At 36.8% G+C, this 19,103-nt stretch overlaps 1 protein-coding gene across 1 annotated transcript in view; it reads left to right on the top strand.

Annotated features, from left to right (window-relative positions):
* The window catches only part of SH3GL3 (Endophilin-A3), a 55,436-nt gene that overhangs the window by 27,200 nt on the left and 9,133 nt on the right, over positions 1-19,103 (top strand). The window contains exons 5-6 of the mRNA XM_051216548.1: positions 2,780-2,889; positions 15,083-15,186. Of these exons, the coding sequence (XP_051067145.1) occupies positions 2,780-2,889; positions 15,083-15,186 (214 nt within the window). The remainder of the gene's footprint in view (positions 1-2,779; positions 2,890-15,082; positions 15,187-19,103) is intronic.

Raw genomic sequence — 19,103 nt, 5'->3', positions numbered from 1 at the left:
AACAGACGAGGTTGAACTCTACTGATCACTGCTTCTCACTAGAACTCCAAGAAATGCCTCTTGAAGCTAGTCACTAGTGAGTTTCACAATAGGACGAAACGGTCGTCCAGTGCTTCTAGGAATCCAATGGTGATCTAGCTTCAATTGACTCATGACCTCAACTATTGAAATTACTATAATATCCACACAAAACACTTTCAAATATATTTGTAAACTGATTTTTATGGTTATTATCTAGAGGTTACAATACTGATCGATTGTCTAAGTTGATATTAGATAAATTTTCAAATCTATGACCTCTTCTATAGTGTAGCAATACCTAAAGTGTATTTTATTTTTCATTCATCATTTAACTAAATGATTAAGTATTAAAAAAACATTTGCAATACATACATTCATAATGTTTCTATTGAGTTCCTATTATTATTGTATTTTTATTGATAAGTGAATAAGTAGGTGACTATTTCAAGTATGCTGTCACATTCCAAAGTGTATCTCTTTTAAATTATACTATATGAATCCGTATTATATGGTTAATATGTCTATTATTTGACTGAAATGCATTTTCTTACCATTTATTCTATAGATTTAATACAAAATATGTAAACATATCTCATCATAGACTATTAACATTTCCAAATAGGATTGTATTGACATGACATGACATTGATCAAATTCTTTTTGGATATCATTTTAAACAGGATATAATTGAGTAGTATTGTGATTAGTCATGTTATAACACAATAAAAACTGTAAAAAATTGCTTCATATCTATCATGCTAGTTGCTACGTTTGAAACGATTACGAGTTCACCTAGTTTACGAACGGAACAAAGACTTGTGACCAAAGATCAAATAAGCTAGCTAGCTATTCTGATGCGTCTCAGCCCCGCTAACTAGAGAGAGAAGTCCAAGTTTGAAGCGGAAAAATCTATTTTGCAAAAAGCCAGAAGCATGAGCGATCACAACAGCCACAAATCAAACGTATATATACAGTATAAAACTGTCCTTGCGAAGCGTTAGAAAATAACATACTAAAAGATACGACGAATCAATAGCGTTTAAGATTCTTCCGAGTAGGAAATACAACATGAAGGTGTAGAGAGCGCTTTCGGCGCGTAAACAAAAAAATTCGAATTTTCAAAATAAAATTACAAAAATAAGGTATTTACCAAGTGAGTTCTGGGGATCTAATATCACCAACACTAATCAAACTCAACAAATCGAATTTAATAAATTTGGCATTAATGTTAAGATACATAGAAATATTCGTTTGCGTACATGTTTGAAAAGATTACGATATCGCCCGAAACCGGTGAACGGAACGAAGGTTTGTAACACAATACTAAGGCAAGCTAAACTATTCCAATGCATCCCAGTCCTGATAACTAAAGGGAGAAAACCAGATTCAGCCGAGGGAAAAGTATATTCTACAAGCAGCCATAAGCACGGACAAACGAGCACATAACTCAAGCCTGTATATACAGTATAACAATGTCCTTAGGAAATGTCACAAATAGCGTATTAGAATAAAAAACGAACTAATAGCATTTAAAGTTCTTCCAAGTGGGAAATGCAATCTGAAGGTAAACATGAGCGATTTTGATGCGAGAATGAGAAATCCAAATTTCCAAAATAAAATTATAAAAATAAGTCGTTTACCAAGTGATTTCTGGGGATCTAGCATTTCCAACAGTTTTGTAAATGGCAACGTGGTTTTACGATTTGTGAGATGTTTTATAACCTAGTGCATGAAATTGAGTTACTGTAGTATACCACACTTTACTGATTTTTTATCGTTTATTATTTGAACATAGTTTGCATCAATTTTTAGCTTTATCTAGACGATTGTTAAAAACTAGAAAACATTGAACTACTATTGCGCTCTATTATGAAAAACTGTTCAGGATTGTACACTTACTATCTCAGAGTCGAACCCAAGTTCTTTAACATATAACCACCGAGTCGGTATACACAATAGTTCATATTTTCAACCAATAAAGTCCAAGTATATCAAGAGAGAAGATTAAGCATCAGTAATGCTAATGAATTTATGTTGGATTATACAATGAATTAAGTTGGGAAAATGAACTGTTGGATCCCGATTCAGTGGTTTGAAAATTATGCACATGTTGCCAGGCCTGAAGATTTTGGGTTCAATTCATGGCAGGACAGTTGCTGTGCACTGTTGATGAATACAATAGAATAAAGTGAGATACTTGTTTACCGTCCCATAATTTTATATGATTGTCTACTAGTTAAGTGTAGTTCACCGTGTCTATCTTTAAAATGAACAATTTTCAGAAATCTCTCACATTAATTAGCTATTTATTTAAAATAATTGATAAAAACTTCTGATGGAGTTGAACTTCCGTGCTCTTTAGGACTCGTTAGCTGGATATCTGTGTTGATTTTCGAATGCAGTATCTACTTCCGGGACAGAAACCGCATCTTGAATCCCACTGCTAGTCACAATCTGTTTATCTTAAAATCGTTTGACAAAATAGCTTATACTGAAGCAACCCATAGAGGATGCACATATACCTTCGAAGATGAATCAAAATTCAGACTTGAATATCAACAACAGTGGATATTTCAAACTCTTTCTAATGATAGCATGCATGATACCTGTTACGTAATTCACAGTTGACCATATATAATTGCGTCAACTATGTTTTAAAGTTCGAAACCATAATTCAAAATGAAAATACTGTGTATATTCCTTCATTATTTATATGTTTCATCTGGAATTTTTTGTAATATTTCTCTTTTCTTCATAGGTGCAAACAATTCAAGATTGCCTGAAGATGAAGTTAAAATTGCTGAAGAAAAATTCAATGAATCAAAAGTATTAGCTGAACAAGCAATGATTAATTTTTTGAATAGTGAAGTGAGTTACATATATATAGGTTTCGTACCAGTTGGCACTCATTAGGAAGGTATACTTGTAATCTTGTGGTCACTGATACTCTCTGATGGATTTGACCCCGTGTCACTTAGCTTCTAAGAGATGTAACCACTGAGTTGTTTGGGTCGCAACTGACTTCCTGTTGGACTGAGACGTACTTGAAATTGGTTTATCAATGAATAATGACCAATGTCGTATTCTACTGATCAAACTGTAATGTGGCCACTAGCCTAGGTGACTCAATATCCCATGCACTGTATTTTTATGTTGACTGGAAACTGGAAAAAAAATGGACGATTTTCGACAATCTCGTCAACCTAACATGCTTGAAAGTAACCTCATAAAGGGAAATTTCTCCCATTCATGAATGGATCGTATCACTACAGCTACTGCTTATCCATAGGAAAATGTCCTAACCTAATACTACAATCGGCATTATAACTTCACTCTTGAGCATGGAATTTGTTACCCTCAATTCTACCGCTATGTCACAACCTCTATCTAATACTTCTCTGTAGATTAAATACCAGGTTACTTATTGGTGTGAACTCACTTTAACATTTATATCTTTCGGATATCATGTTCAAGCTTTTCCATCTTGGTGATAAAATAGTATTCACGAGAGTGTGTTTATACACAGTTAATTAGTCAGTCTGTTTATGATTATTCTTTCTATAATCATGATTAATAAAGATAATTACAATGTCAAATTATGTGCTTATGTATAATTATTATATTCATCAATGTTTTGGCTAATCTCCTCATTTCTTATATAAAAGCCTCCTCTCATCAATTATTTTTTACTATAGGCAATAACTAATTTAAGTGTCGAATTTATTAGAACTACTTATTTGTTTATTTGAACACATAGATATTGGTACAGGGGAGGCACCAAATAGACATACGCCACACAAATCTCGTTTGATTTGTGTGAGGGCTGTGATACTGCTCGTGTGCCCAAACCAAAGCAGGTGGTTTTCTTAGTGTGCCACACCCGGAGCCTTCGACCTAAAGGTTTAATCTACAAGGCAGTGGAGCATCGTAAGGAGATGCAGTCCCATGGTAGCCGATGACTAACGATTGCTTCATACGCCATTTGTTCCCTTAAGGTACTGGAGCCCATGTACACCATTGGTTTTGAATCGGGGTGGATCCTCCATATCCGCGAACCCGGTTAAAACACCGGACATTCGCTTTTCTTCCTCTCAATTTTGTAAACAACACCCGTGGTGCGAGAGGGTAGTGAGTAGTACTTCTGTGGCAGAGGCTATATACGCGTGGCCATGTAAGAACATTTCTAGAGGGAGAGCTGACTCTCCCCACTCTCGGCCGTACCAGGGCATTTTTTACATTGACTGACTAATAGTAGAATCGGGTGCTCACATTTTTTTTCTGTTTTCTTTTGATCTCGTCAATCGGATTTATCCTTATCTCATATGTATTTCTTTACACAGACTAAAAATATTACACAGTAACCATCAATCAAAACGGGTTCACAGGTAAACTTTGGTGACATGATTCCAATAGGCCGAAACATATAGCTATCAAAAATATAGTCATTTTATAAATATAGATTATATCAAGACTTCTGTTTAAATTCAATTCCAAATATTCCAACAATTGGATAGAAAAATCCCTTAGGATCAGTGTGTCCGCTTTTCGAATCTACCTTTGTTTTGAAGTTTAATGTAATTTTGTGTTTTTTATTTATTTAAGAAACTGTTTTACGTATTTTCACAATTCATAATCAAACATAATTCAACACTCCTTTTTATAATAATTCACACTGTTTGTTATTAGAATGTGTACAGTACACGTATGACAGTTAATTAAACTAATATCTCCAACATACATAATTCTCAGTATCTGAAATTGTTATTCTACTGCAAACTTAAATGTATTAACGAGATATATAATTATTGGAGAACATGTTCATTACAATTGATTGATCACTGGATGGCGATCAATGTCATGCGTGTCTAGTCCTTCTTAGTGCAGATCGAATGTTATCGACCGGTGGCCACATTGCAACATGGTCGATAGCATTCGATCTGCACTAAGAAGGACTAGACACGCATGACATTGATCGCCATCCAGTGATCAATCAATTGTGATTACATCTCAGTCATACAAGAGGTCAGTCGCGGCTCGGATAGCTCAGTGGTAACGTCTCTGAATGTTAAGCTGGATGACACGAGATCGAATCCTTCAGGAAGCACCAGTTCCCCCATGATTACAGGTACACCTTGCCGACGAGTGCCAAAAAGCATGAAACCCGGGTCTAGAGTTTTCTGTAGACAGCCTCCAGCCACCATCTAACGTGTTCATTATTTACTATTGTTAGTAATAGAAAAGAAAAGGTGTTGATATTTTCGAACTAGTTAGGAAATCACTTTAAGAATAAATCACTATAAATGGAAAAGTTTTTTTTAATATCATTTGGAATAGAGTCAGTTATTATGCCTCGCTAAGCGTCATTTCAGACTAGTCATTTGATTAGACAAATAGTTTATTGTAAAGATATAAAGTCAGAGTAAATAGTTCGTGAAATTGTTTTACAGACTAACAACATCAAATTGAGAAAACCAGGGAGCAATATACTACAGTTGCTTATTGTTGTTTGAAACTTATCCTGCTGACCGATTTGACATAGGGTGCGTACGTTGAAGGCTCCAATGTGTAGTGTGGAGCGAGGTTTCAGTAGACCTGGGACAGTGCTTTGAGCACTAGAATCGTTGGCTATGGTGACACTTGAGTTGATGGTTGAAGTAGCGGGAATAATAGACGTTGTGGGAGGAAATTGTTTAAGAATACAGTGATCTTGAGTACGTTTTTGTGGTTAATTTTTGTTTTAGCTTCGTACTTGTTGAGACCTTACCGCCGGAGACGGATATCCGTGGGATAAGGCATTTTTAGGGTCGACCTTTTCTAACCCCACCCCTTCTTGTGGGAAGGCAGCGTTGCTGTCATGCTGGTTGTCTGAAGGAAACACCTTACTGCTGTCACACCTCTGTACAGTCAGCAGTATGACTTCGCCTTCGCACCTTGGGTTTGTTGCTTTTAGTCTTACCGCTCTTCAACCGACCTTTCTGACGTGGTAGGACCTTTAGGATCAGTTGTTCCAGTCAGTATAGCTCGGTTGCTTCATCACAATAGGCAAGCCCGACCACCACGTCAAGGTAGCAACAACTTCACAAGTTATAACCTGTATTGATCCATTTTGACACTAACCGCACTATGAATTAGTAGTTTTCAAATTGTGTAAATGCAAAATGTGTACAGAGTACTGACATTTTTTTGTTGTTTTAAAAAAATACCTATTTACCAGATTGTTATCATGACTCTGTGATCGGTGAAACTGTCTAAATAAGTTTATGTATATCAAGTATTGAATGTTTAAGTGCATAGTAACAAACAAAATGAAATACGATTATTTGTTCATTCTAAAACGATGAAAATATAATGAATAAATCCAGCTGATCTCGAATATGTAATTTTTTATATGATGGATCGAAGAGGATTGCGAGCGATTAGTAGCGAGATTTTTTAAATCCAATCTTTTACTGATAGTGCTTTTTGAGAACGTTAAGCTTACATCTTATACTGTGTGACCACCATAACTAGCTTTTCCATGAAAAAAAGTATTCATGTATATATATGAGTGGGGGAGGAATCAGTTGACCTACGCAAAACTAGAGGAGAAACGAGAACTGAACTATTTCTCGTTATTAAGTTTTGTCTGTTGATTTCACAATATTATCGATTCATTGGTATGGCACTGTGATGGCATGATTTTGAAGTTCAGTATTTGCGTAATTAGGAACGATTGAGGTACTGTATTAGGACCGGTTATATTGCGTTATTTGAAAGCGGTAACTAACACTCAATACTTGGCCACTAACACGAAAAAAAAAAACAAATTTTAGGAGAACTTGATATTTAATGTAGAGCATGGAGAACTAAAATGAATTTGTATAATTCCTCATGCATAGTAATAATATTCAAACATGCAGAAATTTAGAAAACTTAAAGTAGTTAGAAAAAGTTGAAGATTATGTGGAAAGTTAAGTCAGAAAAAGAGACACTTACAGTTCTCATTTCTAGTAACGAAATTTGAGTAATTTTTTGATCGCTTTAATATAGGCACATAAAATAAAGGCAAATAAATGTACTGTCGAAACAATCGTTACATTATAAACACGTAGTACATATTTAACTCTGCTATCAATAATTTTTTTTTTGTTTGTTTGTCGTCCCACCCAATTGTAAAAATCAGTTTCTAATTGTACTTTTATGCACTCATTTTTATGTCATTGTTCAATTAATGAATGACTTGAGAATGAAAATAATATGGGGGGGGGTAATGGTGGTGGTGCGTACTTTTGTTTAAAGCCAAGGATTACGTTAAAATAAGGGGTTTTTAAAAGTTAATATTCATTGTAATTTGTAATGCTGATCAATATGATTGAAATGGATTCATTCTTACAGTTAGTCATAATGTTAGAGCTTAACAAAATGGTTTGTGTTTTTTTTGAAGTTGATGTATCACATCAACGTAGTGGAGATTCAATTAACCGGAAGTAGAAATAATAATAAGAAAGACTATTTACTGGGGAAAGGTATATTTATATCAAGTGATGCTAAAACTTGGTATCTAGTGTAAGATAATGAATGGATTATGAGCCATGTCATCTAACATTTCCAATTACTGTTCGAGGTTATTGTGTGACACAACATTCAGATAGTCTTCACCCAAGAATATAACTGAATCTAGTAATCAATGACTTCATGGACTGATGTGTCGTTTTGCTTTGACCTCTCCTTTTGTTCCTTCAAATTTCATCTTACTTCAAACAAGCTTGTGAGTGGGACATTCACTGTTTCGACCAAGGTGACACATGTACTTCATGATATACATATGAATGCCTATGTTTAAATCTAAGCACTACTCATTGTACAGTGTGACTGATTTTAAATTTTCAACAGAAAGATTTGTTTTATTGATTTTGTGGTTCAACTACTTCCTATTCCACCATCGGGTTCCAAATTCTAATCTTATTTGATGTAATCAACAACCAAGTAGCATCTATAGCCTCCAACACACAAACAACTAAAATTATCTCTCCAGAGCCTGATATATTTAAAAAGTAGCTTCTTTATTGATCTATCTAACTCTTATCAGTTCACGTCCGAATTTATAATACTAACTTCCGTTACCTCTTATACAGATAACGCTACTGACTAAGTAGAGTTGACTCGTTCGTCTTCTCCACTGTGCTTTGTCTCGTTTTGCTTTCTCCGTGTGGTTTCTCTAATTGTCTGTTCAGATCAATGAGTGTACGAAATATACGTATTCAAACCTCATCCTCGTGTTTGACTTATTTAATTCCGTTAGTCGCCAACGCGAATTAAGTAGATAAAAATATACTAGGGTAACCTGTATGTATATTTCAATAACATTTAGTATACGATCTAAGTGGAGTTCGATATCGGGCCACTAAAATCCTCATTATAATTGGAATGTATTTCTAAGTGGTAGTATTACATTATTACATCAGAAATTTAAATAATCAAATGTAGCCCTACCTATTCAGTTGCTTAAACCAAAGTAATAGACATGGAGTTCTTACATAGGATACATTGATTATATGTTGAATGCCTTCATCACCTCCCAGGAGGACCACTTATCGACTTAGAATACGCAGATGACATTGTCCTGTTTGGTTAAGACGCTGACAAAATGCAGAGTCTTCTGGTAGCACTAAGCAACAATGCCAGAATGTTTGGAATGCGATTCTCTCCCTCTAAATGCAAATTGTTGCTTCAGGACTGGTCTGCGTCAACACCCGAACTAAGGATAAGGAGTGAAGTAGTCGAACGCGCCGACAACTTCACTTATCTTGAAAGTCTGATCAGCCCTAATGGGTTGGTGTCTGACGAAATCTCAGAACGGATTCGAAAAGCTCGTTTGGCTTTTGCCAACTTACGTCACCTATGGCGAAGGCGAGATATCCGTCTATCAATAAAAGGACGAGTATACTGCGCGGCAGTCCGTTCTGTTTTAATTTACGGCAGCGAAACATGGCCTTTAAGAGTAGAAGACACTCGTAAGCTACTAGTATTTAACCACAGATGCCTTAGAAATATTACTGGCGTCTGCTGGGATCACCGGGTAAGTAATAATGAGGTTAGACACAGGGTATTAGGGAATGATGATGGTAAATCAGTTGATGAGGTTGTGAATCTTCATCGACTGAGATGGTTGGGCCACGTGTTACATATACCTGAACACCGATTACCACGTCGTGCAATGCTAAGGGGTGTTAGAGATGGTTGTAAGAAAGTTAGGGTAGGGCGGCCAAACCAAAACGTGGCATCAATGCTTGAAGTCACTAAATTCTAGTCTGAGCCATGTTGGTAGATGCAATCTACTTGGTTGGGGTCCACGTGACTATCGTAACCAATGGTTGGAGACTTCTGGGTGACATTGGCTCAGAATCGATCACAATGGTGTCGGTGTATACACTCTCTGTCTTCCCTTAAACTAAGAGATTAAAATCACTTCATATCTTTCCTTCTACCAACTAATTCTTTCTTCCCGTACTGTATCCTTATATGCAATCTTTCTTTTATATATTACCACAACTGAATTAACTACTTTTATGAATCCGGTGTTTATGTTGTTGTGTTAATGATGTATGGCAACTTTGTCTGATCCTGCGTTATAGCTGACTGACTGAAATCTAAATTATTGGTGAAGTACAACATTTTGTTATTGATTTTCACATACACTATTTACGTAAAAGTTTTTGATTTTTGGATGCACAAACTGAAGTTGATGCGGCTGGGGTTCGAGCCTATGACTTATTGGTTAAAAGTTGAGTTTGTTTTTAACCTCAAGTCAAAAATCTACGTAAAGTTGATTGGTTTTCCAAGTAGTTGACTAACAGCACTAACATTTTTTTAAAAAAAACAGTAGTATCTATGGCTTATTAAACATTTTCTGCTCAATGTTTTATTTTCTTTGCCATATTTATTTTATTTATTTATTTATTTATTTATTTATTTATTTATTTGAACACATAAATATTGGTACAAGGGGGGCACCAGATATATATGCGCGACACAAAACAATGAGAATGGAAAGAGAAAAGGAATGTAAGGTGTGTATAAAAAGAAAAATAATGGGAACAATAACGACCACAAATTAGTGTATGGTAGTAAAATAGTAATGATGATAATAATAAAGGGGGAAAACAAAGGTACAACCAGAAAGAATTCTTCTAGTTAAAGAAGTTACAACCACTTTTTATGAGGAAAGTAAAGGAAGGTTACAGCAGGATCACCACTGGCTTCTATTGTAAGCCATATCTGATAACGTCTCTAGCCACTGTGTTACATCATCTCTCGGACCCCAGTTAGGGAGTCTAGAAGGACCAATAAAAGCCAGCCCTTCACAGCTTCCTTTCATACCACGACACCATGTCATACACTGACCACTTCTCCGCTTCTTCCAACCAATCCCAGCGTCGGCAAATAATGCCACAAAAGCTGACGTGAGAAACAGTTCTTTATTTGGAAAATGTTTTGTATCTAAATTAAACAGAATGAACTTCTACTCAGCGTATATTCTTTTGCTATTAGGAAGTGAATATCACACATGCATGAGATATATAATTGGGGAAGTCAAGATAGATTTTTAACTCCGTGGCAAGATTTTATTAACCATTAATGTACCAGGGCGGGTGGCGAATATTCAAGTTGACTGTTTTCAAAACGTTCTTACTAGCCCGCCACAGACAGAAACCTAAGTTGTATATTCATCTATGTTTCATTAAATTACCTGTATAACCAGTTTTACGAGCATATTATACAGAGAAGATCATTACAAAGAGGTGTTCACCTGAATTTAGGTTGTAGTTTAATTGTTTTGTTAGACAATGATACAAAGGATCAATATTTTACAGAGGTATTTTGTTTTGGACTTTTCTCATTTTATATTTGCTCTTTGCTGCCCTTATTCTAGTTAACTTCAAGTGTATTAAAACTAGGTTATACAATTTGGACTTTTGTGAATTTTTTTCGCAAATGTAAAGTTAGTTTTTATCATAGATTTTTATCGGCTGGTGGTAATGATAAACATCTGTTTCATACTGGTTCAAGTTTCTTCAACTGGGTATTACTTACTTACTTACGTCTGTTACGCCTAATGGAGCATAGGCCGTCAACCAGCATTCCCAACACACTTTGTCATGGGCCTTCCTCTCCAGTCCTATCGATTTTTTGTTCATTCTTCTCATGTCTGTCTCCATTTCTCAGCGTAATGTGTTCTTTGGTCTTCCTGTCTTCCTTTGACCTTGAGGATTCCATGTGAGGACTTGTCTTGTGACACAGTTGAGTGATTTTCTCAATGTGTGTCCTATCCACTTCCAGCGCTTCTTCCTAATTTCTTCCTCCGCTTGGATCTGGTTTGTTCTTTCCCACAGTTGGTTGTTGCTAATAGTGTCCGGCCAATGGATCTGAAGTATTTTGCGTAGACAACTGTTGATAAACACCTGTATTTTCTGGATGATGGCTTTTGTAGTTCTCCAGGTTTCTGCCCCATACAGTAGAACTGTCTTGACATTTGTATTGAAAATCCTGACCTTGGTGTTGGTTGACAGTTGCTTTGAGCTCCAGATGTTCCTCAGTTGTAAATATGCTGCTCTTGCTTTGCCGATCCGCGCCTTCACATCTGCATCAGATCCACCCTGTTCATCAATGATGCTGCCCAAATACGTAAAGGTTTTTACATCTTCCAAATCTTCTCCGTCAATTGTGATTGGATTGGTGCATTCTGTGTTGTATCGGATAATCCTGCTTTTCCCTCTGTGTATATTGAGACCTATTGCTGCTGAGGCTGCTGCTACACTGGTCGTCTTCTCCTGCATCTGTTGTTGCGTTTGGGATAGAAGGGCCAGATCGTCTGGGAAGTCTAGATCATCCAACTGCATCTTAGATGTCCAATGTATCCCGCGCTTCCCTTCAGACGTTGACGTCTTCATGATCCAGTCGATCACCAGGAGAAAGAGAAAGGGTGAGAGTAAGCAACCTTGCCTAACACCGGTCTTCACTTCGAACGACTTTGTCAACTGTCCTCCATGCACGATTTTGCAGTGTAATCCATCATATGAGTTCTGTATGATATTGACTATCTTCTGAGGCACGCCGTAGTGTCGAAGAAGTTTCCATAGTGTTGTTCTGTCCACGCTATCAAATGCCTTTTCGTAGTCAATGAAGTTGATGTAGAGTGATGAATTCCATTCAATTGATTGTTCCACAATGATCAGTAGTGTTGCGATTTGGTCTGTACACGATCGATCCTTACTGAATCCAGCCCATTGGTCTCGAAGTTAGGTATCTACGCAGTCCTTCATTCTGTTTAACAATACCTTGTTGAAAACTTTTCCTGGTATTGAGAGAAGAGTGATGCCCTTGTAGTTATCACACTTGCTGAGATCGCTTTTCTTTGGTATTTTGACCAGACGTCCTTCTTTCCAGTCTGTTGGTACTTGTTCTACATCCCAAATCTTATTGAAGAGAATATGGAATATCCTTGCAGTTGCCTCCACGTCTGCTTTTATTGCCTCTGCTGGTATGTTGTGTGGTCCTGTTGCTTCGCCACTCTTGATTTGTCTGATGGCCATGCTGATTTCTTCAATTGTTGGTGGGCCAACATTGATTGGGAGGTCCGTGGGTGCTACTTCGATATTGGGTGAGTTCAGTGGAGCTGGTCAATTCAAGAGTTCTTTGTAATGCTCAACCCACCTGTTTCGTCGTTCCTCACTGTTGGTGGTTACCCCGCCCTCCTTGCTTTTCACTGGTCGTTCTGGTTTACGATAATTCCCAGCGAGTTTGTTTATTGTGCCATAAAATTATCTCATGTTTCCTTCTCTTGCAGCCTTTTCCGCCGTCATTACCAAATCCTCCACATATTTGTGTTTGTCGGTCCTGATGCTCCTCTTCACTTGCTTGTTTACTTCTGTGTATTCAGCTTGTGCCTTGGCATTTTCTGCTCTTGTTCGACTGGTATTGATTGCTGCCTTCTTGTTCCTTCTTTCTTGAATCTTATCCAGTGTATCAACAGTGATCCATCCCTTGTGGTAGTGTTTCTTGTGACCCAAAACCTCATGACATGTTGAGGTGATTGCTTCTTTTATCCCCTTCCAGTTGCTCTCCATAGTAGTTCCCTCTACATTGAGTAGATCACAAAATGCCTGGAACCTATTGCTGAGAGCTATCTTGAATTTGTTGAGTTTATCAGTATCCTGAAGAAAGGCCATGTTGAACGTTTGTGATGTTGTCCGCCCCGTTGTCCAGTGTTTCTTGAGTTCCAATTTCATCTTGGCTACCAGCAAGTGATGATCTGATGCTATATCAGCTCCTCTCTTGATTCTTACATCCTCCATTTTCCTCTTGAACTTTTTGTTGATACAGATATGGTCGATTTGGTTCTGTGTAATGTGATCCAGTGAAGTCCATTTACTTTTGTGTATGCGTTTGTGTGGGAATACAGTGCCGCCTATGACCAGTTCATTGAGGGCACATAGGTGTGCATAGGTTTTCGTTCCTTTCTCTCAGTCTGTGCCGTCTCATGATGTCTTCATATCCGGTATTGTCCATTCCAACCTCGGCATTTAAATCTCCCATCAGAATGGACAAGTCCTTTGTTGGGCACTTCTCGACGATTGACTGCAGCCTATCGTATAATTGATCTTTAACGTCTTCATTGTAGTCGTTGGTAGGCGCATAGCATTGGATGATGTTCATTAAAATTCCCTCTTTCTCTGTTTTGAAGGAGGCTCTGATGATCCTTGGTCCATGAGATTCCGATCCTATAAGTGCATTTTGTGCTTGTTTGGACAGCATCAATGCAACTCATTGTGTATGTGGAGCATATTCTTCTTCATGGTCGGAGTATAACAGGAGCTCCCCTGAAGCTAATCGTTGTTGTTCAACTTGTGTCCAATGTATTTCACTGATCCCAAGCACCTCCAGGTTGTATCTCCTAATTTCTGAAGCAATTTGGAAGACTCTCCCGGTCTCCTATATTGCACGAGCATTCTATGTACCTAAATAAATGTGACCTCAGAGGGGCTCCAGGCGGAGTTTTCAACTGGGTATACACATTATTATTCAATAGGGAATTGTTCTTTTTATGTCTCAATCCAAGCAATTTATCTTAAAACTATGGTATTACAATTCAATTGTTCATTTTTCTAAGGATGCATAGATTATATAACTTGAGATATTGAGTAGAACTGAGCTATGTATATAGTGGTTTGTAGTTATTCTCAATGTGGGGATTTGTAAAGGATGCCATAGCTTCAATTGTGCATATATTCCCCGTCCAATCCTTCGAACCAATTCTTTTAACATTGTAGATTATTTTGAACAATGTTTCCCGTGATGGTATGTAATCGGAGTTGACTATAGCTTTAGATTTCTCCTTTTCCTAGTCCTTAAATTAATTTAAGCTTTGTGTTGTAATATGGAATGTAGTCTGAATTTTATACATAAAAGAAATATATCATTGTTTTGTTTTTAATTTAATGTTAAACTGTTATCATTATCTTCATTTAAAATAGTTTCCGCTTTCCTTGATTATTTTTCATAACCCCCTTTGATTTCTCCATTCATAATTGTTTCTGTCTATTGTTTTACTTCATCCACTTCTAATATAATCGTCTGTACGTGTATCAGTACTTATGTATCCAACAATCGCCTACCTTGATACATATTGTTGGCTAATGTAGGAGTTAGTTGAAAAAAAGCTTGAATCTTTCATACCAATTTCTGACATCAGTCTATTAACTGTTAGATTAAGGTTTGTTTGGAACTGTGGACTACCTAGATAAGTTCAGCGCGATTATCCTGATTAGTGGCTAGAAGCATTATGGGGAATAACTGATAATCGTAGTATCAATTCTACCATTTTAGTATTCATTTTTGTTTTACTAATGTGATATGACAGGTTGAAATAGTACACATTTCGCAAGTTCTACATTGATTATAGTTGAATACCTTCAATCGTTCACTTCTTTAAATAATTATTTAATATTAGTTCATTGACTTAACCTGTTAGCTATTCTTGATAAAATTTCATGTATTCATTTTAATTCTCTTTCACAATTAGACTGACCATATGCAGTCATTATTAGAATTTGCAACATCACAAGCGGATTATCATCGTCAAGCTGCAGAGATTATGGAACAATTGAGGAAATTTTTAATTGAAAAGTAAGTTTACTGTTTATATTCTGTTTTCACCGACATTAATATTATAACTTATTTATTTTACTTATTTAAACACATAAATATTGGTACAAGGAGACACCAAATAGATATACGCCACATAAATCATTCGATTTTTGTGAGGGCTGAAATACTGCCCGGGTGCCGAAACCGAAACAAGTGATTTTCTTAGTGGACCACAACCGGAGCCTTTAACCTAAACGTCTGATCCACAAGGCAGTGGAGCAATATCATTAGATTCAGATGGTAGCCGGCAACCAGCAATAGGTTCATACGCTATCCGTTCCCTTGGGATCCTGGAGTACATATGTACCTTTGGTTTGGAATGAAGGTTTTCCAACTCCCCTATGTGGACTCTCCATATCCACCAACCGGGTTAAAGCACCGGTCATTCGCTTTTCGTCCTCCTAATTTCGTAAACAACGGTAATGCAGCGAGAAGGCAGTGAGTAGGACTTCCATAGCAGTAGTTGTATGCACGTGGCCATGTGAGAGCACTTCGGGTAGAAGAGTTGACTCTCCCCACTCTCGGCCGTAACAGGGTGTTTGGGGGCAACAATAATATCTTTGTTTCAATTTGATACAGAGAGAGAGTGAGTTGTAAGTTTCCATTATTCAAACAAAGATACTATTAAAGACTTTATGTCTTTAGAAATTTTTTAGCGGATTTGTCAATCAAATTCATCTATAAATTAAACAAATATCTAATGCTACGTGATTCAATAGTTTCCTATTTCAGCAGTTTAAAAATCCCCATAGAATATTCCTATTTCTTTTTCAAAAAGTTTGCTTCCTGTCTGTACACAGAAGTTAGTGGTTGTAGATTTCATATATTGAGTGTGGAAACATGTTTTTTAGATAGCCTTATATATCTAATATGTTATTTGAACAATGAAGGTTATTTCGGCAGTAAGTGACACATAAATCATGATTAATCCCATTCTTTTTTTGTCTATTCTAGTAGAATGCGTGAAACATGATCGGTAAGAATAGAGGATATTCGTAGGTTACTAGTATTCGATCATAGGTGTCTTCGATGCGTCACTCGTATATCCTGGGACTACCGAGTAAGTAATGCGTTGTTAGGAAACGGGTACTAGATAAGGATGTCGAATCAATTGATGAAGTAGTGAATTTTCATCAGTTGAGATGGCTGGGACACGTGTTACGTATGCCCAACCACCGACTTCCTCGACGTGCGATGTTCAATGGTATAGGAGTAGGTTGGAAGAAAGCTAGGGGTGGCCAGACCAAAACATTGCCCAAGTCCATGAAGTCACTGACAAGTGGTCTGAGTCATGTTGGTAGGTGTAGACTACCTGGTTTGGATACATGAGATGATAGCAACCGACGGTTAGAGACCTTGAATGACATTGGTGAAAATCGTTTGCAATGGCGCAGGTGCATCTACTCTTTGTGTTCTCCCAAATTTCGATCTCCTTATTCCTCCTTGTCTCTTTTTTTCTGTTCCCAAACTTATTTCACTGTATTATACTCTTTAAATAACATCTCCAAACCCTAATCTTCCCGATTACTGCTTATATTCTTGCTACCTCTACCACTATGAGATTTGAATCGATAACTGCATCTCTGTGCTAATGTGTTGTGGCAACTCGAACTGATGTACGTACGTACAAAGTTCTACGTTGTTACTGACTGACTGACTGTTGTATGGATTGAGTCGTGTTGATTTATGTACTGAGAGGCTCTCTACATTTTGTGTTGTGCTCTATCGTGACTGTTGGACGAGCAGTTGTATGAGAATCGCTCTCTAGACCAATAGTCTTAAAGTGTTATTCTCGTCTGTTGGCCGAAGTTTATTGTTATTGAATCAATACTTGAACTGGATTAATACAACTGCTCTCTTGTAATTACATCTTCGTCTCACGAATCCCAAAATAACTCAAGATCTTTAGGTTCAATCTCTACACTTTGAATTAAATCTGTTTGATTTTCTTTTTGACGTTTAATGTATTCAAATAAATGGACACTTGTATGCGCTCCATACGACGTATTACTACTAAAGATCAAGTGATTCTACCCTTTAACTCATACGTATGTATTGGTTGTAGAACTATTAATTCAAATGGAAGAAGGTCATGTAAGCAAAGAACTTTAGTTAAATAATTCATTACAACTCACAATAGTTAATCCATAATATTTTACTGTGTGACGAAATGTGATTTGTTCTATCTATTCTATAATTTATACAAAATGAGAATTATTTCGCAATATTAGTTCATTTAGGTCTATCAATTACATAAGCTATACTGGCACATTTCTGGTTAAGCGTTTTTTAGCGAGTTAGTTTTCTACGGGATGGGGTCGCTAACCCCATACCCAATCCTCCTCATTTACCCGGGCTTGGGACCGGCAGCAACTCTAGAAGAGCTACAGGAGGACGATTTGGACTTCGCAGATGACCTAGCCCTCCTATCGCATACACACAAACAAATTCAGATAAAGACAGCCAGTGTAGCAACAGTCTCTGCATCAGTAGGCCTCAACATACACAAGGGGAAAACCAAGGTCCTCAAATTCAAAACGAAGAACAGCGATCCAGTCACTGCTGGTAGCGAAACTCTGGAAGATGTAGAATCCTTCACATACCTGGAAAGCATCATCGATGAACAGAGAGGTTCAGATGCAGACGTAAAGACGAGGATTGGGAAATCAAGAACCACATTACTACAATTGAAGTACATATGGGACTCAAAATAACTTCCAACCAATATCAAAGTGAGAATCTTCAATACGAACATCAAGGCAATTCTACTGTACGGAGCTGAAACTTGGAGAACTACAACAACCATAATCAAGAAAGTACAAGCATTTTTAAATAGCTGTCTACGCAAGATACTCAACATCCATTGGCCGGATACCATCAGCAATAGCCTTCTGTGGGAGAGAACAAACCAACTTCCAGCTGAAGAAGAAATTAGGAAAAGACGATGGAAATGGACAGGACATACATTACGCAAATCGTCAAACTGCATCACGAGGCAAGTCCTAACTTTGAATCCTGAAGAGAAGCGGAAAAGAGGAAGGCCAAAGAACACATTACGTCGGGAAATAGAAGCAGATATGAAAAGGATGAATAGCAACTGGAAGGAGCTAGAAAGGATTGCCCAGGACAGAGTTGGATGGAGAATGCTGGTGAGCGACCTATGCTCCTTCCCGAGGAGTAACAGGCGTAAGTAAGTAAGTTATACTGGCACATACACGTATTCTATTCAATCTTCTAATGATTAATATCATTTTATAGATTTAATGTCATTTATAGTTTTCATATTTATTCTTTTCGATAAGAGTTTTACTCTATACCTTTCATCTTATTACTACTACTTATGCATGGATGCAATTTCTATTTCATTGATTTATATTGAAATTTATCTGTCCTCTTCATGTATTATACCCTCTTCTTCTTTTTCTTCTTCCTCATCCTCCTTCTTTCAACTCCCAGTGTATTTTGTTTGTCTTTGTTTATATATGCTGTATTCACTGTACATATCGATACACACGTATAGAGAGTGAATGAGAGAGAAGAAAGAGAATATAATTTGCCTAAAATAAACTATTTCAAATCTTTTGTTCAATTCTACTCAAACTATATACTAATCATACATACTCGGTCATAGTTACACATAAACTTATGTTTTATTCACGTGATGAGAAATTGTTAAGTTTTTGTTTTCCAGAAAAAAAAAAGTTAGAGACACATCTCTGAGTTACTATAGAAGCAACTACATAAGTTTCTTTTTTTTTCTTTCTTTCTTATGTTCTACACTATAAAAAACAAACAAACAAAACAAAAAAAGTTGCTATTCAAAACCATTTTTCTATTAATTCAATGAATTTTATAGTATCTGTGTATGTTGTTCACTTTATTACGCAAGTTTATTT

This window comes from Schistosoma haematobium, chromosome 4 (assembly GCF_000699445.3).
Source record: "Schistosoma haematobium chromosome 4, whole genome shotgun sequence".
Classification (NCBI taxonomy): domain Eukaryota; kingdom Metazoa; phylum Platyhelminthes; class Trematoda; order Strigeidida; family Schistosomatidae; genus Schistosoma; species Schistosoma haematobium.
Note: the sequence above shows the minus strand (reverse complement) of the source record. Positions and strands in the feature narration are given on the sequence as shown.